At 38.8% G+C, this 26,647-nt stretch overlaps 1 protein-coding gene across 1 annotated transcript; it reads left to right on the top strand.

Moving 5' to 3' along the window:
• Positions 1-116: 116 nt before the first annotated feature.
• Positions 117-26,647, top strand: THAP12 (THAP domain containing 12). The gene is made up of 5 exons (XM_030836034.3): positions 117-469; positions 13,762-13,882; positions 17,516-17,623; positions 21,963-21,999; positions 23,506-26,647. The coding sequence occupies exons 1-5, from the start codon at positions 381-383 to the stop codon at positions 25,437-25,439; spliced, it is 2,289 nt and encodes a 762-aa protein (XP_030691894.1). The 5' UTR covers positions 117-380; the 3' UTR covers positions 25,440-26,647.

Below are 26,647 nucleotides of genomic sequence, written 5' to 3'. Positions count from 1 at the left end.
GCCCGCCTACGGAGAAGTCGGCGGAAAGGAGGGGACGGGGAGGAAGGCTGAGGGAAGAGAGGGCACCCACGGGCGCCAGGGTGCATTGTGGGAAGGAGGCGGCAGCGTCCCGGGCGGGCGGGAGGTGCACCAGCGGCGGCGGCGGCGGTAAATCCTCCCGGCCGCTCACAGCACTGTCGAGCCGCATCCCCAGCCCGGCCTCGGACCGCGGCGCCCCTCCTGCCCCTCGCGGCTTCTCTCCCGCCCGCCCCTCCCCCCGGCGCGCCGGCCCTAACGAGCCGGCCGGCCGGCCTGGCTCCCCTCCCCGGCCCCGACGGGCGGGCGGGCTGCCCTGAGGAGGCGGGGAGGGGAGGGCTGGGCCGGCCGGCGGGCAGACAACGATGCCGAACTTCTGCGCGGCCCCCAACTGCACGCGGAAGAGCACGCAGTCGGACCTGGCCTTTTTCAGGTTCCCGCGGGATCCAGCCAGGTGAGCGGTGGGCGCGGAGCTGGCAGCCCGGGCCCTCCTCCGCGATGCGCGCTGCCAACCGCCGACCCCGGGCAGGCTCCGGGGCTAAGAGGGGCTGGGGGGGCACAGTTGTCGACCCCAGTCCAGCTCCGAGGTGGGGAGCGGGCCTCTAGCCGTGGACGGGGTGGCGCTCTAGGGCCTTGGAGCACGTGCGCCCGCGGGGGCTCGGCGCGTAGGGCTCCACCCGAAATTAGAGGCAACTGGGGCGGCGAGGGCGGGGTAAGGTGGGTTCTCGCCCTGATGAGCTCGTGTGACCTCGGACAAGTCTCTGTCCTCCCTGGGCTTTAGTTTCCCCAGCTGTCAAAAGAGGGACTTGGATTCTATGGTTGTGGTCACCGGGGCCCTTCTACCCCCGGGACAGTGTTTCTTTTTGGAGTCCGGCCACCTTTGATCTCAAGTCAGGTCACAACTACTCCCTCCTTCGGACTTGTTCATGGTTCATATTCTGGCTCTGACCGTTACTCATTATCTCACTTGGTTAATGTGGGGATAACGGGGGGTGGGGCGGGGGCGGGGTACGCAAGAGGGCATGGGAGTTGGTATTGAAACCTCTTCTCTGAGGTAACCCACACGCTCTGACTTGTATTTAGAGAGTGGTAGAGTAGGGACTGTGTTTGAAAGGCTGAGGATTTTTTCCTTGGCATCCCTTGTTGATTCATTCATTTCAGATCAACACCTACTGTGTGCTAGGGCACTAACATTAGAGGTACTGGAAATTCACAGTGAACGAGGTAGCGGTGCTGCCTGCAGAAAGCTTACAGTCCATTAAGGAGGCAGATATGTAAGCAAGCGATTATAATATAGCATGCTGTTTATTCTACAAATATCTATCGAAGGCCTACTAGGTACTAGGCATTATTCTGAGCACTGGGAGGGTACAGATAAATAAATCGAAGTCCCTGCTGTCATGGAGTTCACGTTCTAGTGGGGTGAAATAAGTAAATATACCTTGTGTCAGACGGTGATAAATACTATGGAGAAAAAGCAAGTGTTTGATGGGAGATAGGGTAGGGGAATAGGAGTAGCAGGGGAGGCACGATTGCTATTTTAAATCGGATTATCAGAGAAGGCTTCACTAAGAGGGTGTATTTGAGCAAAGACCAGAAGTAGGTTAGGGGGTCAGCCATGGAGGTATCTAGGGGAAGAGCATTTCAGTCTCTGGAAACAGTAAATGCATAGGCAGGGCATGCTTGTTAGAGGTCAACCAGAAGTCTGGTTGGACTGCTAAAGCTGGTTTAAGGAAGGAGGGAGAGGAAAAGATGAGACCAGAAAAATGTGTGTGTGTATGTGGTAGGGGCAAATTGTGTAGGCCATTGTAGGCGGTGGAAAGCACTATGGCATTTATACTGAGTGAAATAGGAAGTCGTGGAAGGGTTTAGAGGGGAGAGACGTATACTTTAAACAGGATCACTGGGTACTTGTTAAATACATTGTAGGGAGGCAGAGGTGGGAGCAGAAAGGCCAGTTAAAGGCAATTGCGATAATCCAGGTTAATAGAGGAGGAGGTGGTAAGTAGTTGCATTTGAGATATATTTTGGAAGGTGAAACCAACAGGATTTGTTAATGGTGTAGATGTAGGTTGTAAGAGAAAAACTGAAGTCAAGAATGACTCTAAGATTTTTAATCTGAGCCTTTATTGAGCTATGGAAGACAGGGAGGAGCAGGTTTGGTGGAGGAATATTAAAAGTTTGGTTTAGGACATGTGAAGTTTGAGAGGCCTGGTAGACATTCAAGAATAGATGTCTTCATACTATATACATCAGTGAACTCAAAATGGTCCATATTTAGATCAATGATCTAAATATTTAAGAGCTAAAACCATAAAAAGATATACAAGTCAGGAATTTAGAGACTTCCAGACTGGAGATTGTAAATATGGGTGTTCTCAATTTATAGAGGGTATTTAAAACCGTGGAACCAGGTAAATGAAGCAGAGTAGGTATGAGGATTGAGCCCTGGGGTGTTCCTAGTGTTTAAAATTCCGGGAGATGAGGAGGAACTAGCTCAAGAGAGTGAGGAAAAGCTGTTGGGTTCTGTGGGAGCAGAGAAGAGGAGCATCTTAATCTGCCTGAGCCTCACTCCATTCAGCATTATCTTCCTTTGAGACAAATTGGGAGTATATTTCACTTGCGTAATGAGGACACCGCTAGTCAATTCTGGACCACAGGTTGTTCATGTTCATAGGTAGTGGATACTCTTTTCATTATACTTCTTAGTCAGGGAGTATGTCCTTTAGGGGCTTACAGTCTCAGATTTGGAAGGAGTTTTTAGATCTAGTGCAGTATCCTTTGAAGTGTCAGAATTCCCTCAAGAATAGTGACTTTTAAACCTTTTTTGGGTCTCTGTCCCCTTTGGGAATCTAATGTAAGGACCGTTGAGAGAAGATATCGACACAATTTCATGTCAAATTTTTTATGGACCCTTTAGGGATCCTGCGCATTTCTGACAGGTGAGCCTTTGCTAAAACACCCCCAGTACCAGTTTCTCTGCTTTGTGAGGGGATACTTGAGGATTCTGGACAGCATTGGCTATTGTTTCTTCCTTTTATTGAGTGGAAATGTGCCTCCCTATAATTTATGTTTGGGAGGTCCTAGTTTTGTTCTTAGGGTGACAATGAACAAAGCTGTTCCCTGTTTTATTTTATTTTTAAATTTTATTATTTTATTTAATTTATTTTTGGCCTTGCCGTGCGGCATGCGGGATCTTAGTTCCCCAACTAGGGATCAAACCCGTGCCCCCTAGAGTGGAAGTGTGGAGTTTTAACCACTGGACCGCCAAGGAGGTCCCTGGTGCCCTTTTTATGTAAGAGCCCCTTGAGTATTTCAAGACCAAATTATGAACTTTCTTAATTTTTTTAAGAAAACATCTTTATTGGGCTTCCCTGGTGGCACAGTGGTTAAGAATACGCCTGCCAATGCAGGGGACACGGGTTCGAGCCCTGGTCAGGGAAGATCCCACATGCCGCGGAGCAACTAATCCCGTGCGCCACAACTACTGAGCCTGTGCTATAGATCCCGTGAGCCACAACTACTGAAGCCCACGCCTAGAGCCTGTGCTCCGCAACAAGAGAAGCCACCACAATGAGAAGCCCGTGCACCGCAACGAAGAGTAGCCCCCACTCTGCAACTAGAGAAAGCCCGTGCCCAGCAATGAAGACCCAATGCAGCCTAAAATAAATAAATAAAATAAGTAAATTTATTTAAAAAAAATCTTTATTGAGATATTCACATACCGTACAATTCACCCACTTAAAGTGTGCAATTCAGTGGCTTTTGGTATGTTACATTATTAATTTTTAAATTTTTTGATAAAAATATACTGTTGTCCCTTGGTATCTGCAGGGGACTAATTCCAGGACCCCCCCCACCACCGCGGATACCAAAATCCATGGATGCTCAAGTCCCTTATATAAAATGGCAGTAGTGGGCTTCCCTGGTGGCGCAGTGGTTGAGAGTCCGACTGCCGATGCAGGGGACACGGGTTCGTGCCCCGGTCCGGGAAGATCCCACGTGCTGCGGAGTGGCTGGGCCCGTGAGCCATGGCCGCTGAGCCTGCACGTCCGGAGCCAGTGCCCTGCGGCGGGAGAGGCCACAACAGTGAGAGGCCCGCGTACCACAAAAAAAAAAAAAAAAAAAATGGCAGTAGTATAACATAAAATTTGCCATTTTAACCATTTTTTTAAAACTATTTTTGAGTGTATAATTCAGTGGCATTAGTTACATTCACTGTGTTCTGCAATCATCACCACTCTCTATTTCCACAGCTTTTTCATTACCCTGAGCAAAAACTCTAACCATTAAGCAATAACTCCTCATATCCCAGTCAACTTTTCAGTCTCCATGAATTTGTCTGTTTTAGGTACTTTCTACTCATACTGTGAGTGGAATCATACAATAACAGTCCTTTTGTGTCTGGCTTATTTTACTTAACAGTGTATTAAAGGTCTTAACTTTTTTCTGAACCAAAGGTCAATACTATAGGATTTCAAATTCTACTGAATTTGACAGTTTTTTTCCACTGTGCCCAGAGTTAATTATAATAAAGGAGTACATAGTTTCCAGAGTTGTTTATTGAATTAATAACAGTATTCTTAGGGTTAGTGATTATAACTAGTTTTTTTTTCTGTAAATGGGTTGTAGGGAGGATTGATAAAAGGTGACATTGCCACCCTACCTATTATTCAAAAGTTAACTCACATTGTTAACTAACAATAAAGATAAGTATATTTAATGCTATTAAATAGTACATTTCCCATTCATATTTATAAATGCCTTGCACACTTTTAGAAACATCTATTTAGAGGTAACTTAAAATTCAAGAGTGTAGGGCTTCCCTGGTGGCGCAGTGGTTGGGAGTCCGCCTGCCGATGCAGGGGACACGGGTTCGTGCCCCGGTCCGAGAGGATCCCACATGCCGCGGAGCGGCTGGGCCCGTGAGCCATGGCCGCCGAGCCTGCGCATCCGGAGCCTGTGCTCCACAACGGGAGAGGTCACAACAGTGAGAGGCCCGCGTACCGCAAAAAAAAAAAAAAAAAAAATTCAAGAGTGTAATCAATAAACGGCACTATGTGGAATTTCATACTCTAATATCTCATTGGTTTAGCAAAAGTGGCATTAATGTACTTTTTAAAAAATATAAAATAATAGAATCAACTCACCTTAGGGCAGTGGCAGAGAGATAGATTACCTAAAGTTAAAGTTTAAAAAGAAAAACGCCTGAATCATGATTGCCCCAGGATGGCTTGACTAATGCCCAAGCTTGGCAGGAACCTGGGGGCAGGTTACAGTGGAACTCATCCCCAGACCAGGTAAAGGTAGAGCTAATGAATTGCTCTTATTATTAGAGAGAGTTGGGCAGTTAAAGGGCTCTCCTTCCTCCTCAGGCAGTTAGTACTGACTCATCCCTGAGCTAGTGAGGTCTTCCAAGTTTCTTTGGTAATTTAATCAAAGTTAATTGAGAGTTGATGTGCTCTAAGATGTAAAATGTAAAACGGTGGTTTCCCAGGCACTTGTGAGGGTCTCCAAGACCCTTTCAAGGAGTCTACAAGGTAAAAACTACTTCATAATAACACTGATATTATTTGCTTTTTTCATGCTCATTCTCTCAGGAGTGCACAGTGGAGTTTTTTAGGGGCTACGTAACATTGTGAAATCACTGCTCAGATAAATTACATTTTGTGTTCTATAAAATTTTCTAACTGTGATTATTCAGATGCAGGTGTTTGGTAGATATTTTCTTGGAAATGAACAAAAATAAGCCTGCTACTTCAAGGAAAGCAACTGACAGCCAAGCATTCAAGGAAAAATTAGAATTTTGGAAAATTTATATTCATCACTTTGAGCTTGACAGCTCTCTAATATTTAGACTTTTCTTATGCGATCAGTGGTGATATTGATAAATGTGACTTTTAATATATTGTATAGTGAAATGTGTTACCATTCCGATGGTCTGCCTAACTCAAACTGATAAATTCATGATTTTACAAAGACATGCATGGATAAAAGTTCTATTCAAAGTGCAAGTTAGACTAATGGATTTTAATGAAACAGTGTGAAAAGGCTCATCGGTCTGGTTTCAGATTCCACACTGCAGCTAATCTTTAAGAAACCACCACTTGTGGACTTCCAGTGTCCTATCAAAGAACATCCACAACTAAATGGGAAACAGAGGAATATTGTAATAACCTTTGAAACTACATGGCATTGAGGAGTCATTGTCTTTGGTTGAAGTCAACCAGAATAACATTTGGCAACAGATTAAATACAAAAGCAGATGTGAGAATCTAGGTATCTTCTGTTAAGTTAGACATTAAAGAGATTTGCAAAGATGGTGAACAGTGCCATTCTTTTCACTAAATGTTTTTTGTTTTGGAAAAATAGTTATTTTATTAAAATGTTTTCTATGTTAACGTAATGGGATTGCTATTTTTAATGAATTAATAAATATTTTTTAAAATTCTAAGTTTTAGTTTCTATAATTATGAACATTGTTAGGTAAAATGCACATAAACAAAAGTTCTTTAGATAGTTAATAATTTAAGAGGTAAAGGGGTCCTGAGATTACGAAGTTTGAGAATCACTTCTGTAAGGTACAGTCTTAAAGTACTTTCATATGCTCTCATTTAATCCTCCAAACAATGCTGTGAGTTGTAATAATAACAATAATACTTAGAGAATACTTTATTCTGTGTGCCAGGTACTATTCTATGTGTTTTATGTACACTATTTCAATTAACCCTTGCAATAAATTTTGAGATAGTTTGAAACAGGAGGGAAGGGGGCAGGGCACAACCTTTAAAAGAATGACATAGCCATAGGACATGACAAAAACTTATTAGAACCAGCTAGCCATAGGACATGACAAAAACTGGTTAGAACCAACTAGATCCAAGATGGTGGAAGATTCAACTTCCAGTAGACCTTGAGCCTCATTATATGCTCATTGTAATATATTAGCTAAATGACACACCCACCAGCGCCATGACAGTTCTGAGGCCAACCATAAAAGGCCCGAAAGTGGGAGGTGGCCTAATTTCTGGAAATCCCCGCCCCCTCCCCGCCCCCCCCAAATAGTTGGAATAATCCTCCCACTTATTAGCCTATGAAATTACCCAGCCCATAAAAACTAACGATGCCATATTTTGAGGTTCTGTTGCCTTCTGAGATGGCCCACACTCTGTCTATGGAGTGTGTTTCCCAAGGCCTCTCGCCTTCTGAGATGGCCCACACTGTAGAGTGTGTTTCTCTCTAAATAAATCCCATTCTTTTTAAAAATTTATTTAGTTATTTATTTTTGGCTGCATTGGGTCTTTTGTTGTTGCACACAGGCTTTTCTCTAGTTGCGGCGAGCAGGGGCTACTCTTTGTTGCAGTGCGTGGGCTTCTCATTGCAGTGGCTTCTCTTGTTGTGGAGCACAGGCTCTAGGCACCCGGGCTTCAGTAGTTGTGGCTTGCAGGGCTGTAAAGCACAGGCTCAGTAGTTGTGTTGCACGGGCTTAGTTGCTCCGCAGCTTGTGGGATCTTCCTGGACCAGGGCTCGAACCCGTGTCCCCTGCATTGGCAGGGGGGTTCTTAACCACTGCACCACCATGGAAGTCCAGTAAATCTACTTCTTACCTATCACATCATCTTCACATTCTTTTGCGAGGAGGCAAGAACCTTAAATTTACTGGGAACACTTTCAGATGAGCAAAGCAGACACAGAGAGGTTAGCTAACTTATTCAAGGTCCTACAGGAATATCTAAAACCCCAAATGTAGGATAAAGTATGTAATATTATCCAAACTTACTTGACCGTGAAACCTTCTTTTTTTTTTTTTTATTGGAACAGTTCTTTGACTAGTGTTCCTTGGAATATGGTTTGGAAATTCTGCATAAGTTGAAGACCATTGAAGGAAAATATTACAAACAAAACTTAAAAAGGAGTGGTCAATGATGGTTGAATAGTACTGAAAGAGTGAAAGTGAGGATAGAAAGTGACCATTGGATTTGGCAGGATGAAATTCATAACTTTTAGCTGTCCTGGGTAGCCATGATGAAATCTTGCACCGTCCCACTCTGTCCTGCCCAGAATGTGAATCATCCCTTCGTCCAGCACATCCACACTGTATACACTACCCACCCGTTAGTATTGGAAAAACATAGTATATATAGGGTTTGGTACTATACGTGGTTTCAGGCATCCCCTGAGGGTCTTGGAATATATCCCCACGGATAAGGGGGAGACTACTGTACAGAGAGGTAGAGGAGTTTTACCTATCTGGGTGTGTGTGTGGGGGTACATACTCTTCAAATCTGAAAAGTTTTCCTCAATAAGTGACGTTTGAGCTAAGATCTGACGGCTGATGTTTGCAAAGGCTTTGGAAAGGAAGTGAAAAGCAATGAAGAGGATTCTAGGTTGAATAAACAGCATGGGGAACAGCTCTAGGATAAAAGGGATCACAGTGCATTCATGAAACTGAAGTAAGGCATGTGAGGGGGCAGAGTGCAAGGGTGGGTGGCGATATGAAGAGGGAAAGGTCGACAAGATCTAGATTGTACAGAATCTTATGAGACGTGAGGTTCTTTATCCTAAGGGTAACGGGAAGTCACTAAAGGATCTTAAGCAGGGAAAGATATTCTCAAATTGGCTTTTTAAAAGCATTTTACACTTGGAGAAGGGGTGAGAGAAAGGGAAGACTAGTTTGGAAGTAGATGGATTTGGGGAGTCATTACACTCTGCCAAGGGAAAAAAAAAAGTCTACAGAATCTGGAGTACAGGGCACAGAACAGCGACAAGGAGAGCTAGGACAGGGAAGACATTGGTTAAAAAAAATAATTGAGAGATAACTGTAAGTGTGTGTATACATCTTAACACATACACAAATACATGTATGAAAAAAACCCCCAAGATGTAGCCACAAGTCTCATAACTACTATTAAAACAAAACAAAACAAAACAAATACATGTATGCATGTAAAAAAGGCTTGTGGTTATATGTAATTTTTATAACTTATTGATGTAAAACATATATATACAGAAGATCACAAATCATAAGTGTATGGCTTGTTAGATTTTCAGAGTAACATGTCCATGAAACTTTTACCCAGATTTAAAAAAAATGGAATGTTACTAACATCCCAAACTTCCTCTCCCCTGTGGCCCTACTCTCCCCCATAATAGACGCTGTTTGACTTCACACACATTAGATTAGTTGGTTATTGAGGAGAAGGGGAAGAGTGATGGGGAGCTGTTTTATTGGTATATGACATACATAGGAAAAAGTGCAAAAATGGTAGTCTAGAACTTGATGAATTTTTACAAAATGAATATACCCAGGTTACATTCGAGATATAGAACATTACGAGCACCTCAGAAGCCTCCTTTGTGCCCACTCCTAGTCATTACCTCTCCCCAAATGTATCCACTGTTCTCACTATCATTACCGTTTTGGGGGTCTCCAAGCCACCCCCATATCCAGAGATTTACCAGGACCCATGGAACTCAGTGTTTAATTGTACTCACAGCTAAGATTTATTACAGCAATGTAATAAGAACACACATCTGGATCATGAGCGGAAAAAGACACAGGTAGAGTATGGAAGGATCCATGTGTAGGCTTCCTTATGCTCTCTCCCTCCCTTGAGGGTCACTCAGATCCCACTTTCCCCACCAATGAAAATGCAACATGTGTGCCATGTTTCTGCCCAGAGAAGCCCGTTAGAGACCCAGTGCCCAAAGTTTTTATTGAGGTCTGGTCATTTAGACACACTCTGCTTAGCATATGCTAAAATTCCAGACTCCCAGAAGGAAGGCAGGTGCTCATTAAAGGTCATACTGTTTGCACAGTCTAGGCGCCATAAGTCACCTTATCAGTTAGAAGAAGTTTTATGTCAGTGTAGGAAACTGTTTACCAGCCAAGTTCCCAGACATCAGCCAAAAGACCAGCCTTAAAAACAAGCCTTTCTGAGGATAGCAGTCTCAGGCCTGCTGTGTTAACTCTTTTTCTGCACAATGACCATAGATGAGTTTTGCCTACTCTTGAACTTAATATGAAAGGAATCACATAGTATGTACTCCTGGCTTATTGTGCTCAACATTATGTTTGTGAGATCTAGCTAGTTCATTCATTCCCATTGCCATAGTAGTCTATATATAATAGTATACCACAGTTTATCCTTTCCACCCTTGATGGGCCAAGTTGTTTCACCTTCTCATCAACATTTGGTATTATATTTCTTTTATATCATAGTCATTCATATGAGTATGTAGTAATATTTACAGTTTTAATTAGTATTTTCCTCATGACTAATGAGATTGAGCTTTTGAAAAAATTGTTTATTATTTTTTTTTAATTTATTTATTTATATCTTATTTTTGGCTGTGTTGGGTCTTCATTGCTGCATGAGGACTTTCTTTAGTTGCGGTGAGCAGGGGCTTCTCATTGTGGTGGCTTCTCTTGTTGCGGAGCATGGGCTCTAGGCACACGGGCTTCAGTAGTTGTGGCACGTGGGTTCAGTAGTTGTGGCTCGCACGCTCTAGAGCGCAGGCTCAGTAGTTGTGGCGCATGGGCTTAGTTGCTTCGCAGCATGTGGGATCTTCCCTGACCAGGGCTTGAATCCGTGTCTCCTGCATTGGCAGGTGGATTCTTAACCACCGCTCCACCAGGGAAGTCCTATTATTATTATTTTTTTTTTACTGAGCATTTTTTTCATGTGTATTGGCCAGCTTTTTATTGTTAATTGCCTGTTCAAGTCTCTTGCCCATTTTTATATTGGGTTGTCTGATTTATTTGTAGGAGTTCTTCATATATATTTTGGATATGAATTCGTTGTTGGATTTGTGTATTGCAGATACCTTCTTCCATTTTGTGGGTTGCCGTTTCACTCTTAAGTGACTTCTTTTAATGAAGAAAAGTTATTAACTCTAAAGTAGCCTGATGTATTCATCTTTTCCTCTAGAGTTTATGTTTTCTGTTGCCTTTTTAAGAGATCTTTGTGCCAAGGTGATGAAGATGGTCTACTGTGTTATCTTTTAGGAACTTTGTTTTACCTTTTATATTTAGATCTACAATTCACTTGGAATTTATTTTTTTGTATGTGGTGTAACAATACAGGTCAAGATTCATTGTTTTCCATATGGATATCCCATTCAGCACTATTGAAAAAATTTGACTTCACTGCTGTGCAGTGTTACCTTTGTCTTAAGCATCCACAGCTCTCAATTTTGTTCCATTGTTTTATCCTTGTGCCAATACCAACCACACTGTCTTAATAACCTTTATAATAAGTCTTACTGTCTGGTAGTATAAGTCTTTCAACTTTTTTTCCCCAAGATTGTCTTGACTATGCTTGGTCCTTTGAATTTCTGTGTAAAGTTTTAGAATGATCTTTGTCATTTCTCTCTGTATCTCTCTCTGTCTCTCTCTCTCTGACTCTCACACACACGCACACACACACACACACACACACACACACACAGAGACATGCCCAATAGAACTTGTTGTGATTGTATTAAATCAGTAAATCATTTGGAGGAGAATTGATATCTTTTTTTTTTTCTTGGCTGCTTTGGGTCTTCATTGCTGCATGCGGGCTTTCTGTAGTTGCGTCAAGTGGGGGCTACTCTTCGTTGTGGTGCGCGGGCTTCTCATTGGGTGGCTTCTCTTGTGAAGCACGGGCTCTAGGCCTGCGGGCTTCAGTAGTTGCAGCACAAGGGCTCAGTAGTTGCGGCACGTGGGCTCTAGAGCGCAGGCTCAGTAGTTGTGGTGCACGGGCTTAGTTGCTCCGCGGCATGTGGGATCTTCCTGGACCAGGGATCGAACCCATGTCCCCTGCATTGGCAGGTGGATTCTTAACCACTGCGCCACGAGGGAAGTCCAGTATCTTTAGGATTCAGTGTACCAATCCATGAACTTGTATATCCCTCCATTTATTTAAGCTATTTAAAAAAAATTTTTCTGCTAGAGGTCTTACACATCTTTCACTAGGTTTATTTCTAGGTATTTGATATGGAACATGTAGGTGTAGTTAATTGGCCTCTCTGCTCAACCTTTCTCTTTTTTTAAAATATCTTTATTGGAGTATAATTGCTTTACAATGGTGTGTTAGTTTCTGCTTTATAACAAAGTGATGCTCAACCTTTCTTGATTGAATCTGAGTGTTCTTTTTACCAGAAAGCTACTTCAACTTAGTTGAGAAGTAATACAGACAGTAGTGTTCTGTGTAGAAGGTCTTCAGAGATTTAAGTATTAAAAAACAAACTTAACTCTAGCAATATGGCAAATTATTTTATGGTGAGAGTTTTTATAACAAATAATTTAGATGTTGAAACATGAAATATTTATAATCATATTGTACAGCTGTGTAAAACTATGATTAAAATATGGACATCTTAGTCATCATTACTGTGTATAGTATTACTTCTTGGTCAAATGAGATGCTGAACAATTTAGGTGTGGTTTCTGTGATTAAAATATGGACATCTTAGTCATCATTACTGTGTATAGTATTACTTCTTGGTCAAATGAGATGCTGAACAATTTAGGTGTGGTTTTATTTTAGGTTAGGTAATCGACATTTCACCATGGTTTTACATACTGAGAGTGGAGCAAATTAAGTGTCAGAGTGTTGTGTGTGTTTAGGGGTAAATTTGTAATGTTAAGACATAAGAAAATATACTATGATGTAATTATAAAATAAATATGTTTTCAAGTTTGTGACACTATATATTCATGGTGGACTTTTATTCTTAGAAGCTTGAAGAATGAAGGAAAGATCTAGTTGTAACCTTTAACAAATAACATTTCTGTGCCTTCGTTTCTTCATCTGCACAAGGGGGATAATAATAATAGTACTCCCTTTGTTTTTGTTTCTTTTTTTTAATCAACTTATATTCAATTTTGTTTTCCTGAAATTTCTACCAGTAGAGCTTATTTTTGCCTTTTTAGGTACATAGAACATTTCTATCCCCTTTGGAAATAATTTAGAATAGTGTCTGGCTCTTAATAAGTGCTTAATAAGCATTGTGATGATGATGATGATGAAGAAGAAAAAGAAGAAGAAGCATGATGATGAAGAAAAAGAAGAAGAAGCATGATGATGAAGAAGAAGATGATGATGATGATGTTTTTTTGCAGATATTTAAGCACCAAGAGGACGTGGACTTTGTCTCATTCACTATCTTTAACATTGTGTACTAGATTGTGTAGACACAATCCATGCATTCATGGAGCTTGCAGTCTAGTTTGTACATCATTGTAGATAATCATGTTTATAATAAAGCAGATGAATACAGCCATCATGCTTCCATAATCAACTAGTTATTTATAGAACATCTACTTACTAATTTTCTACCATGACCGTGTCTTTTCATATGCTTGTTTAAGTTGAAATCCTGAGGGGAATGTTAAGCCATTGGCCTCATGGTTGTGCAGTTTTTTGCTTGTATTGCTGATGATTGGGTCCTCTCTGATGCTAGGATGTCCTGGGAGTTGAAAGATTCAGGTTTAAGTTCTAGTTTTGCTGCTGATTTTGTACATGACTCTGAGTGAGTTACTTCTTAACCTTGTCTTTAATTGAACGTACTAAATGATTTCTAAGGTTTCTTCCAGCTCTCATTTTGTTATTAATCAGCTTCTCCAAATTATGTTATGTTCTTTGGTTATAGGGGAGCAGGAATCCATTGTCCATAATAGATATTTACCTTAAAACTGAATACTGAAATTTAAGTGTTGAGCTCATATTCCATTATTGTATTTTGATTTTACTTTTATAGATGCCAGAAGTGGGTGGAGAACTGTAGGAGAGCAGACTTAGAAGATAAAACACCTGATCAACTAAATAAACATTATCGATTGTGTGCCAAACACTTTGAGACTTCTATGATCTGTAGAACTGTAAGTAACCAGAGGGCTTGTTTTTTTTGTTTCGTATTCTCTCACTTACTATTTGGTTGGAATGTAAAGCTTTATATATTAATGTTGGAGAGTATCCTTACAGCCTGCCACTTTTTTTTTTTTAAGATGAAGACAAATTTGGAGCTTAATAGTATCTATTTTGTTCTTAAAAACCTGTTTTTATTTTCTAAACCCTTCTGTTTCTGATGCCCCATTCCTACTCACCAGAGGTAGCCACTTTTAAACTTCTTTTGTAGCCTTCAGAAAATTTTAGATGAGTATAAATGTGTATATTTAAAGTAAAGTTGGCATTTTTATTTGGATCAGCTTCTCTAGAGCTTTTTTATGAGTGAAATCTTCATCAAGGAATAGAGCTCTTTGTTTTCAAAGTTTTGTATGTACTGTTAGAACCAACCCTTAATTTTTATTTGCTGGACACAACAGGAAGCAAATCATGCAATTAATGTGAAAAAACGTTTCTGTCAGTAATTTGCAATTTCATATCAAAACCCGACTCTCTCAGCCTTGCTACTGTTAACTGTGATTTTGGCCAAGTCACTTCCCCTCTCTGAGCCCCAATTTCTAATGAAGAAATTAGATCAGATAATTCTTGAGGTCTAAGACTTTTAACCCTCTGTGATTCTGTTATTGCTATGATTCATAAAAGGCACAAATAGGACAGATTTGATTGAAATGAAGCAGACTTGAAACACTTAACTAGTTAGGAAGACAGTTTTGTTAAACAAATAATATATTCTTGTTTAGGTATTAAAACATGTATCATCTCAGTTATTGGGATAGACATAAACTTGATTTGAAGGTACACTATATATTGTTATGCAGCAATTTATTTTGATATTTTTTTCAGATACATTTTGCAGAGGCATCAGAAAACTAAAGAATGATTGGGTTATTTTATTTCTCAAAATTAATTGAAGCAGATACTTGTGAAGTCATTGGGAGGTGAGCCAATTCCGGTTCAACAGTTTAATCACAAATATTTGAGGGATATTTTTGCCTTGCTTTGTTAAGAGGGTAATAATGATCAAAATAAGAGATTTCATATGTTTAAAAGGCAAACTTTATGTTCTTGACATTAAGTAAAAATATCCCAAATTATTTAAAATACACAAGCCTTATGCATTTTTACATTTTTATTTTATTAATAAATATGGTCTCTTAATTAGTTAATTCCAATAAGACTAATGTGAGAAATATAAAATATAGTTTACTCATATTCTTGCTTATAGTTAGAGGATAGAACAGAACTATTTTCGCTTTTTAAATTTCTACATAATTCTTTAATCTTGGATCAATTAATGCAAATGTGAGACATTTTCTTTCTACACATGTAGAAGATATTGCTGTTAAATCTGGATTGTCTAATACTTATACCCAGATGTTTTAAGAGTTTTGACTTCATTAGTTTGGCATTTAAGATCTCCTCAGTAAACATTTGTGGCTAGTTCAACAAGAGCCAGATATTATCTTCGATGCTAGAGTAAGATCATTACTTTATGCTCAAACCTTAAATCAGCTTAATAAAGATTAAATCTTGATACTGAATAAAAATTATCATGCACATGAATTGAATATAACCCTTATTGGCATGTGTACTTATAAATAGATGTAAAAAATTGCATGTTTTTTATTCATATATTGTTTTCTGGTCTATAATATCTTTCCTTGGTAGCAAATTAATTTTATTTGAATTTTTAAAGTCTTTACAATGTTTTATCCCTCCTCTCTTTATTTAATTGGTAAAATATCAAGAATTTACTGTGTATGTGGATATCTTTGCTTTTTGAGATGTTTGCTAAGTAGGAAAGATGAGACACTTGGGGTATAGTATAGTTTTTGTTCCCTTCCCTGATTGTGTCCAAAATCAATCCCTGATTCAAACTCCGTAGTAGACTCAGGATATTTGGCCCAACACTAGAAGCTGAACATCCTTAAGAAATAGATTTTCTTCTTTGTGTTTTCTATGAGGCTTGGGATTGAACTAGAAAATATTGACTGTAAATAGAAATTCTTCCCAAATGTGTTTAACAACTCTTCAGATGAAACTTAAGATAGTGTGTTCCCTTTAATTATATATTTTTCCATCATATTTTCCTAACCTTTCCTTGGGTGCAAAAACATAGGAATTGTTATTTTTGTTTGGCATATATTTGAATACGCTTTATTAGTCATCTTTTTTTTTTTTTTGTATTTTTTTTTTGCTGTACGCGGGCCTCTCACTGTTGTGGCCTCTCCCGTTGTGGAGCACAGGCTCCAGACGCACAGGCTCATCGGCCATGGCTCACGAGCCCAGCCGCTCCGCGGCACGTGGGATCCTCCTGGACCGGGGCACGAACCCGTGTCCCCTGCATCGGCAGGCGGACTCTCAACCACTGCGCCACCAGGGAAGCCCTATTAGTCATCTTTGAGACAATCACTGCTCCTACAAAAGCTTTTTAAACTGAAGTGTATTTTGTTTTTATCAGTGCAAATTTGGGAATAAATTTCAGTGCAAATTTGGGAAGAAATTAAAGGCACTGTTTCTTTGGACTAGCTAGGGAAATGTAGTAGCAGTTATTCATCTGTTACTCTACCTCTTAATAAACTTCTTGTCCCTACCTGACCTCCTCTGGTCTGGCTGTGGAAGACTGTCACCATCTAAGTATGCATCTAGCTTCTAGCCAGGTTGGATTAGGTTAAGAGGAATTAAGATAGAGAATGGTCATCCTTCAATGATAAGAACATTAGAATTAGAAGGGAATTTAGAAATACCTAGTTCAGTGTTTGCAGAAGTGTGATTATGTATATCACTTGTGGTATATGAGTGATTTCAGGTGGCACATGAACCAATTTTTATTTTAGAAGTTTTGTAATATGTGTTAAAGTATAACTAGCTCATCAAATCATTATTGTATAGTTTTTATTGCTTAAGATAATGTTAACTAAAAAAGTGAGTGGATTATGAAAAAGTATAGATGGTTGTGTAACTGAAATGGCAAACATTATGATCATTAGTATGTGAATAACTTCATTTTGGGAAATACTGATCTAATTCAGTACCTGAGTTTTATTAAGAAGAGGAAACTGAGTCCAGAAAGGGAAAAGATTTAGTCAGGGTCTGAGAGTGAGTCACTGGTAGAATTTGGACTAGCCCCTAAGTCTCCTGTGTCCTAGTCCAATATTATTTCATGGTGCCTTGATGCTTCTCAGTAATAGTAGCAAAGGTGGAGTGAACAGCAGGTAAAGGAGGGAAGAATTATTACAAAACATACAGGCGGATAGATTATTTGAGAAACTTTTGTGCCTGCTGTGTTTTGTGGGCTCATAGAAGAACAGAAAAGTAGCTGGGAGATTGAATCAGAAAAATATATGTAAAGTGCAAATACATTTTATTTTTTATGCCTACCATCAATTCAGTTCCTTCATTTATAGTAGTAAGATTGCCAGAAGGGCAAATGCAAAAAGAGTTAGAAATAATAAGTGGATCTGGACTGACATCATCCATTCTACAAGTCTCTACACTTTAGAATTAGAGTTGAAGGAGTACTGGGGAAATCATTAACACTAGAATTTTATTTATGTGTGATACATTCTTAAGGACAGTCTCTGAATTAACACATTTTTCTTTTTCAGAGCCCTTATAGGACAGTTCTTCGAGATAATGCAATACCAACAATATTTGATCTTACCAGCCATTTGAATAATCCACACAGTAGACACAGAAAACGAATAAAAGAATTGGTATGTCAGTGTGCTTCCAGATTTCCTATCCTCTATAATATTATGAAATCAAATATAGATGCATTCATGTAAAAATGGAACCAAGTTACTATCTACTCCAGAGGTAGCATTATGGGAAATTAATGCTATGGTTATTGTTGAAGTAGTGTGGACATAAGATGATTAGTTTGTTTTAGTATTTACGTTGGAAAATCTTCTTCAAATTTAGCCAATTGATACTCGTTGACTTGAGCCAAAGTATGCGGCTAATTACAGGCTCCTAACTCATTCTCTTCCAGGGAAGAAGAAAAAAAAGAAACCCACCTTTTCTTTTGTAGTAAAGAAAATGGGGCTGAGGTATATTTCCAGAATTAAGCACAAAGGGATAAGTGAAAGTTAAGACATGGGTAGTTTTACTAGAAATAAGGATTCTATCACTATTAAGTACTGACAGGGTTTACAAAAAGCTTTTAAATCTCTGTATGTGGCATCTTTGTGCATGTTTTTACAAACCTTTGATATCCTTGAAACCTGTCTGTTTTTTGTTGACCTCAAATGAACAGAATTAAATTACTCAGACTCCTCAGACCATTGCTTTCTGTCATCATTGCCACCAGGAAGCCCCTTGTTTGTTTATTTTCTTTCCTTCTTCCATTATTACCATTTCCTTTCCTCCCCTCCCTTTTGTATCCATGCTAGTGCACTTAATATGTCATTTCAGTCCACCGACTATGTGCTTTTTTAAGATAACTGTCCAATTTTCCTCATTTTCTTCTCTGTTTACCTTTCATATTTAGATCTGTGATCCATTTAAATTTGTATGTGTGGTGTCCAGTAGAGACCTAATTTTATTTTTCTCTTAATAGAGATCAAGTTTTCCCAAATGGTCTGTTAATCCATCTGGTGTAAGGTGCCACCTCTGTCGTATACCAAGTTTACATATATGCAAGGCTGTTTCTGGGAACTCTGTTATGTTCCATTGGAAGATTTGTTTGTTTACAGCTATACCACACTTTTTAAAATTACCATCGCTTTATATTATATCTTATTTTCAAAAAGGATGATTTCTTAATTCTTCTTTTTCAAAATTGTCTTAGCTATTTGTAGACCTTTATTTGTCCATGTGAATTTGAGAATCCTTTTGTCATGTTCTAGAAATTCTGTTGAGATTTTCATTATAAGTACTTTGAATTAATATTTTTCCAATGTTAATTAGTCTTATCCATAAACTGAAAAAAAAAACCCAATAGAATAGCTATCAAGTAGTAGCAATCATTGACAAAACTACTGGTTCTTTGAAAAGACTATTAAAACACTTTCAGGAGTGCAAAAAGTAAAAAATTTGATAAAAATTCAGGGTTTTTGTTGCAGTTCTTTTTTTTTTTTTTGTGGTACTTGGGCCTCTCACTGTGGTGGCCTCTCCCGTTGCGGAGCACAGGCTCTAGATGTGCAGGCTCAGCAGCCATGGCTCACGGGCCTAGCCGCTCCGCGGCATGTGGGATCCTCCCGGACCGGGGCATGAACCCGTGTCCCCTGCATTGGCAGGTGGACCCTCAACCACTGTGCCACCAGGGAAGCCCTGTTGCAGTTCTTTAGAAGAGAACGTGTACATCCTTCCTTAGATTAATTTTTTTTTAATTTAATTTAATTTTTATACAGCAGGTTCTTATTAGTTATCTGTTTTATACATAGTAGTGTATATATGTCAATCCCAATCTCCCAATTACCTTAGATTAATTACTTCCTAAATACCTTATGGTTTTTGTTGATATAGATAATGTATTTCTGGTTGAGAGATTGTTTCCACCAATTTTGAAGATCCCTTTTTATTAATTCTAATAGTCTACTGAGTTTTCTATGTAGTTGATTGTATCATCTACAAATAAGGACAAATTTGCCTCTTCTTTCAGTTCTTCCAATTTTAATTTTTTCTGTAGCCTGTCGTTATTGTTTAGTCAAGATCATCTCTAGTACTGTATTGAGTAGTCCCAGTAATGTCACTGCTGGTACACTTGCCTTATTCCATTAAGTATGATAGTTTTGTTGGTATTGTTAGATAATTTTTATCAAGTTAAAGAAATTCCCTTCATTTCCTTCTAGTCCTCACATTCACAGTTTTTATCATAACTTGTTGAACTTATCAATACTTTCATTGCATCTGTTGAGTTCTCATTTTTTTTTGTTCTTTAATGCTGTGAATAACATTGATGGATTTTCTGTTGTTGAACCATCTTTGCATTCCTATGATGAACCCTAATTGATTGCAGTATATCTCCCTTCATTTTCATACACTGTTTGATTCAGTTGGTCAGTATTTTATCTACGGTTTTGCATTTATAAGTGTTGGCCTATAATTTCTTTTCACGTATTCCATTTATCCAGTTATGATATCAAGGTTCTGTTAGCCTCATAAAATAATTTAGATAGCTTTTCTTTTTTCCCTCTCCTAATTTTTCCAGAAAAACTTGTATAAGGTAGCTATTGTCTGCTCTTGAAAGTTAGGTTGAACTTTGGTAAAACCATCAGAGCTTTGGGTGGATGAGGGAATATTTTGATTACCATTTCTGTTTGTTTATTAGTAGTTTCTCTTTCTTCTTGTGTTCTATATGTTTCCAAAAGTTTATGAACTTCATCTAGGATTTTAGGACGCTTGCCTTTCTCTGCTCCTAAAATTACTTTAGTAGTCTTTTCGAAGAAACAGTAGTGAGTTTTATCACTGATTGCCTTACTTATGAGCTGTTTTATTGGTTTCTTCTTGATTTGAAGGATTTACTTTTTGGCTCTTTTTTAGCTTCTTGAATGTTTAACTCATTTATGTGTATTCAAAGCTATAAATGTCTAAATATATTTTAGCTATATCCTACAATTTTAGACATATAGTGCTTTTATTGTTCATCTGTGAGTATTTTGTAATTTCCCCTATTTCTTTAGTATAAGATTATTTTTGTTCTTAGTTTCTAGACATGGGTTTATTTTTTAAAACTTTTTTCCCCCAAATGTTGTTAACTGATGCATAGAGGGTATGTATAGTCTATGTGATATTCTTTCTAGTTTTTTTGCATCCATCATTGGTATTAAAGTCTGATGCCAGCCTGATTCTTGTTCCTTTTTAGGTGATTGCGTTTTTCTCCTTCACAGCCTTCAGCATTTTTCTTTATATTTGATATTTCAAATTTCACTAAACTGTATCTAGATGGGAGATTTTTTTCTTATCCAGATGTACATCTTAAAGTTCTGAGAAATCTTCAGTTTTTATTTCTTCATGCATTTCTTCTCCTCTATTTATTTGTTTTTTTCTGGGATTTCTTATAGTTGAATGCTGACACTACACAACAGTCTTCCACCTCAGCTTTTTTCTTAGTCATATGAACCAGGGGTGAAGAGCTCAACGACTTCCCATCCTGTAGCTACCATTTCCCTGCTCTGCCCCTCAAGGAACCTCAGATATCTTACAGCAGGCACACTCTTCCAGATATGCCATCCTTGTAACTCCACAGCCCATAGGATAAGGAGGGAATGTTTCAGATTGGCTAACCTGCTGACATTCTTGTTATCAATATCATGTCCTGTGCTACCCAGCAGGCACCTTGACGTCTCCAGCTGTCACTGGTACTGCTGCTTTCATGCCCCACAATAGTAATGGGATGGGTTATGATCTAAGAATTCTAGTGGGTTAGAGGGAGAGAAAAGGACATAATTGAAAAGTTCTTCCTCAGTCTAACCCTGTATATGTCACTTGGCTCTCTATGCTATATGTATCCATTTCTCTTCCATATTGACACTGTCACTTTCTGCTTCCCAGAGGTTTCTTATAGCTTTTGTATTAGGTTCTGGGATCCAGCAACTCCCTTTTACATGGCAATCCCAGGGGTTAGATTGGGCGGGGGGCATGGTTTATGGCCCCTTGGATTTGACCTCAAATGCCATCATATACTTTCATGCCTTTTATCAATATTAGCCAATACACACTTGTAACCCCAAATTATGATGATATAGGTATAAAAGTAAGTTAAATGATGTATTCTTTACCCTCTAGTATTTTATTATAAACTTGGAGTCATTAACAAATCATTGTTCCAGTTTTCCTGTCATCTGTCTGTTTGAAGAATGTATTCTTTATGAAGAATTCATGCTCTTAAAAGAGCTAAATTTGGGACTTCCCTGTTGGTCCAGTGGTTAAGACCCCACGCTTCCACTGCAGGGGGCACGGGTTTGATCCCTGGTTAGGGAACTAAGATCCCGCATGCCAAAAAAAAAAAAAAGAATTAAATTTGACTCATAATATGCTTTTTACTTGTGAGTCTGTGATGATAATACTAGAGTTCAGTTTTCTCAAAGTTATTTTTTTCTTGTCATTTAGAGTGAAGATGAAATCAGGACACTGAAACAGAAAAAAAGTAAGTGATAGTGTTAATGACTCAACTTCTGAATGCCTTTTTAAAAGCTCTTGACCTGGTAAGGACAAATAAATATGTTTTATGTCCAAAAACCTACTGTGAGAATGATGTAAGAGTGTGATAGGCATTGTCCTGTGGTCTGAATTGTCTGTGAGATAAAGTCTTAGTTTGTCTTTATTGAGTGCCACTATGGCATGCACTTGGCCTTCTCTCTCTCCACTAGGTGCTCCCAGTGTGGTAAGGATGGCAGGCACACAGGCAGAGTGTCCTAGTGTAGGGAAAGAAAGGAGCAGAATCTCTGTCCACCCAATGTGTAGTGCATACTAAGTTCTTGGTAAATATTTAAGGAATAAATGCTGTTGAGACACTTGGGCTTACAGAGAGTAGGAGTCACAATAGCTGTTCTCCAGGTACTGATGCCTGAGCTGTGTCACTAAAGAATGAGGACTGGAAGGTTTTTCTGTTCTTGTCAGTTATTACTATTACTCTTCCTTTCCTATCTCCTCCTCCTACTACTATTATTATTAACATAACTTTTTTTATTGAGTGCTTACTGTGTGCCAAGTCATTATTATAAGTGCTTTACTTATATTAATTCATGTAATTCTCATAGTAGCCCTGAGGAAAGTACTATTATTTTCCCCCTTTATAGATGATGAGACATGGACTCAGGCAAAGAAAGGAGGGAAAGATAGTCTGTGCAGTGCCTTGAAACAGGATGCCAGATTTGGGAAACTACACACATTTTGTTGTTGGAGTGTCTAATAACCCGTGATGGTTAAAAAATAAACCTAAAGGGACCACAGGGGTCAGGACTTTCAGGGTTGTGTGTATGACTATGGTCAGGAGCCTTATTAACCTCAGGGCCGCAGTTTTCCCATCCAAATATGAAGAGATTAGGCTAAGATTTCTAATATTCTAATATAGCCCTAAAAATTGCATGAATATGCTTTATATTGTATTGTCTCATCTCCCATATAAAAGCGTAGATTAATGGTTTGATAGAAACAATGTCAGCAGGTACCTTGGAGCTAGAGAAGCTTGGATTTGAATTTCACCTCCATCTGTGACCTTGGACAATTATTTATTGTCCTCATTTGTCAAATGGGGTTGATACCACGTGCCTGTTTAGGGAGCAGTGTGCTACGTATAAAATGCCAACGCAGTGCCTCAGTACATATTAGTTCTCTTCCCCTTCCTTTTTGTGAGGACGTGGACTATCTTTTATTACTCTATATATGATGTGCCTTATTAAGTTTATAAGAAATTGTTCCTCTCATGATAGCATTGACATACAGGATTAAAATATATCCATTCACAGTGTTTGTCTCCTCCACTAGAGTGTATCTTAACCTGTGTATCCTAGTCTGTGGTCCAGTAGGTACCCAATGAGTGTTGAATGAATGAATTTGTGGGTTTTAAATATTTAACCAATCAAAAATGTAATTTTTTTGTTTGTATGATTCCTTATGAGCCTGTTTATAAAATTAATTCTTTGTTTTCCAGTTGATGAAACTTCTGAACAGGAACCAAAACATAAGGAAATAAACAACAGCAATGCTCAGAACCCCAGTGCAGAAGAAGGGGGTGAAGAGCAGGATGAAGACATTTTACCTTTAACCCTTGAAGAGAAGGAAAACAAAGAATACTTAAAATCTTTATTTGAAATTTTGATTCTTATGGGAAAACAGAACATACCTCTGGATGGACATGAAGCTGATGAAATCCCAGAAGGTCTCTTTACTCCTGATAACTTTCAAGCACTGCTGGAGTGCCGGATCAATTCTGGTGAAGAGGTTCTGAGAAAGCGCTTTGAGACAACAGCAGTTAACACATTGTTCTGTTCAAAAACACAGCAGAAACAGATGCTAGAGATCTGTGAGAGCTGCATTCGGGAAGAAACCCTCAGGGAAGTGAGAGACTCTCACTTCTTTTCCATCGTCACTGACGACGTGGTGGACATAGCAGGGGAAGAGCACCTGCCTGTGTTGGTGAGGTTTGTTGACGAAGCTCACAACCTGAGAGAGGAATTTGTGGGCTTCCTGCCTTATGAAGCTGATGCAGAAATTTTGGCTGTGAAATTTCACACTACGATAACTGAGAAGTGGGGATTAAACATGGAGTACTGTCGTGGCCAGGCTTACATTGTGTCCAGTGGATTTTCTTCCAAAATGAAAGTTGTTGCTTCTAGACTTTTAGAGAAATATCCCCAAGCTATCTACACACTCTGCTCTTCCTGTGCCTTAAATATGTGGTTGGCAAAATCAGTGCCTGTTATGGGAGTATCTGTCGCGTTAGGAACAATTGAGGAAGTTTGTTCTTTTTTCCATCGATCACCACAACTGCTTTTAGAACTTGACAATGTAATTTCTGTCCTATTTCAGAACAATGAAGAAAGGGGCAAAGAACTGAAGGAAATTTGCCATTCTCAGTGGACAGGCAGGCACGATGCTTTTGAAATCTTAGTGGACCTCCTACAAGCACTTGTTTTATGTTTAGATGGTATAAATAGTGACACAAATGTTAGATGGAATAACTGTATAGCTGGCCGAGCATTTGTACTCTGTAGTGCAGTAACAGATTTTGATTTCATCGTTACCATTGTTGTTCTCAAAAATGTTCTATCTTTTACAAGAGCCTTTGGGAAAAATCTTCAGGGGCAAACTTCTGATGTCTTCTTTGCAGCCAGTAGTTTGACTGCAGTGCTGCATTCACTAAATGAAGTGATGGAAAATATCGAAGTTTATCATGAATTTTGGTTTGAGGAAGCCACAAATTTGGCAGCCAAACTTGATATTCAGATGAAACTCCCAGGGAAATTTCGCAGAGCTCAGCACAGTAACCTGGAATCTCAGCTAACCTCTGAGAGTTACTATAAAGAAACTCTAAGTGTTCCAACAGTGGAACACATTATTCAGGAACTGAAAGATATATTCTCAGAACAACACCTCAAAGCTCTTAAATGCTTATCTCTCGTACCCTCAGTCATGGGACAGCTTAAATTCAATACATCAGAGGAGCATCATGCTGACATGTACAGAAGTGATTTACCTAATCCTGACACACTGTCTGCTGAGCTGCATTGTTGGAGAATCAAGTGGAAACACAGAGGGAAAGATATAGAACTTCCATCCACTATTTATGAAGCCCTTCATCTGCCAGACATCAAGTTTTTTCCTAATGTTTATGCATTGCTGAAGGTCCTGTGTATTCTTCCTGTGATGAAGGTTGAGAATGAACGCTATGAAAATGGACGAAAGCGTCTCAAAGCATACCTGAGGAACACTTTGACAGACCAAAGGTCAAGTAACTTGGCTTTGCTTAACATAAATTTTGATATAAAACACGATTTGGATTTAATGGTGGATACATATATCAAACTCTATACAAGTAAGTCAGAACTTCCTACAGATAATTCAGAAACCATTGAAAATACCTAAGAGACTTTTAACATAGGCTTTCTCTTATATTTGATATTTGAAAAAATCTGTAAGAAATTTGAAAATATCTTACAGAAAAGTTGTAAGGTGTACGTAGGCCACTTAATCACTGAATATCTTGACCTGTAGGCCTCCCTTTGAGTACATTAGTCATTGATAATCTGCCTGTTTAAATGGCCCGTTTGAAGGCCCATGCTTTGGAGACCTAACTGTTCTTCCAGAAGATAGCATTGAAAGTACCATGTTACACTCTGTGTGATCTCTGCTAATGGCACTTTGAAATTGTATTAGTTAAGTCATTTTAGATATAACATTTGTCACTGTGGATCCAGTTGTCAGGTACTTAGTTATCATTTCTTTGAAGAAATAAATTTTGTGGAGGTATGGGAGGAAGGAATACATTTTATAAAACATTACAGTGAAGCTCATGACTGACCTTTGAATAGTAGGAATTTTAAGTATGCTGTTAAAAATCTGTAAGGGACCGTTAAAATGATCAGACTGTAAGAGAAACGTGTGAGCTCACCAAACAGGGATTTCAGTGTAGATTTTGCCTTTATCAAATGAAGTTGAAGGAACAAGTTATAGTTAAAGTTTGAATGGAAGAGCCTGCCATTGTTGTTCCACATCTGATTGTTGCTGTTTACATTCCTTTATTGAGCCTACATCTTCATAAGCTTTTTGACAGGTATACGTTGAACACTTCTGTTTCATGGTCAAGACAGGATCAGAGACCATGGATACTGACAACTGATTTGTCTGTTTTCTTCTGTCTTTTTCCATGACTATATCTACTGCCTCATCTTGATTTACAAACAAAACCTAGAAAACCTACAAAAATAAGTGTTTTGTGGTTTATCTAGGAATAATATAGAAAATATTGCTGTTATTTTTGGTGAAGAAAATCAATTTTGTATAGTTTATTTCAACCTAAATAAAATGTGAATTTTGTTTAAAGTTCAGGTACATTGTTTTTGATGGGGACAAAACAGATTCTTGTGGTAAATTCTCTTTTCAAAAATATTTCTCACCTTCACAATTGAAGATCAGGTCTTTTTTTTTTTCTTTTGGTGTATGGTTTACTACTTGGGGGAATAAAAAAAAGCCATTTTAATTGTGAAATTATTAAATGTAAGATTTATCTAACATTTTAAGTATTATATGCTGTATGACCCCTGATATAAATTGTTAGTGTTTGCGTAATTGTT

The sequence above is a fragment of the Globicephala melas genome, chromosome 8 (genome assembly GCF_963455315.2).
Source record: "Globicephala melas chromosome 8, mGloMel1.2, whole genome shotgun sequence".
NCBI lineage: Eukaryota > Metazoa > Chordata > Mammalia > Artiodactyla > Delphinidae > Globicephala > Globicephala melas.
Note: the sequence above shows the minus strand (reverse complement) of the source record. Positions and strands in the feature narration are given on the sequence as shown.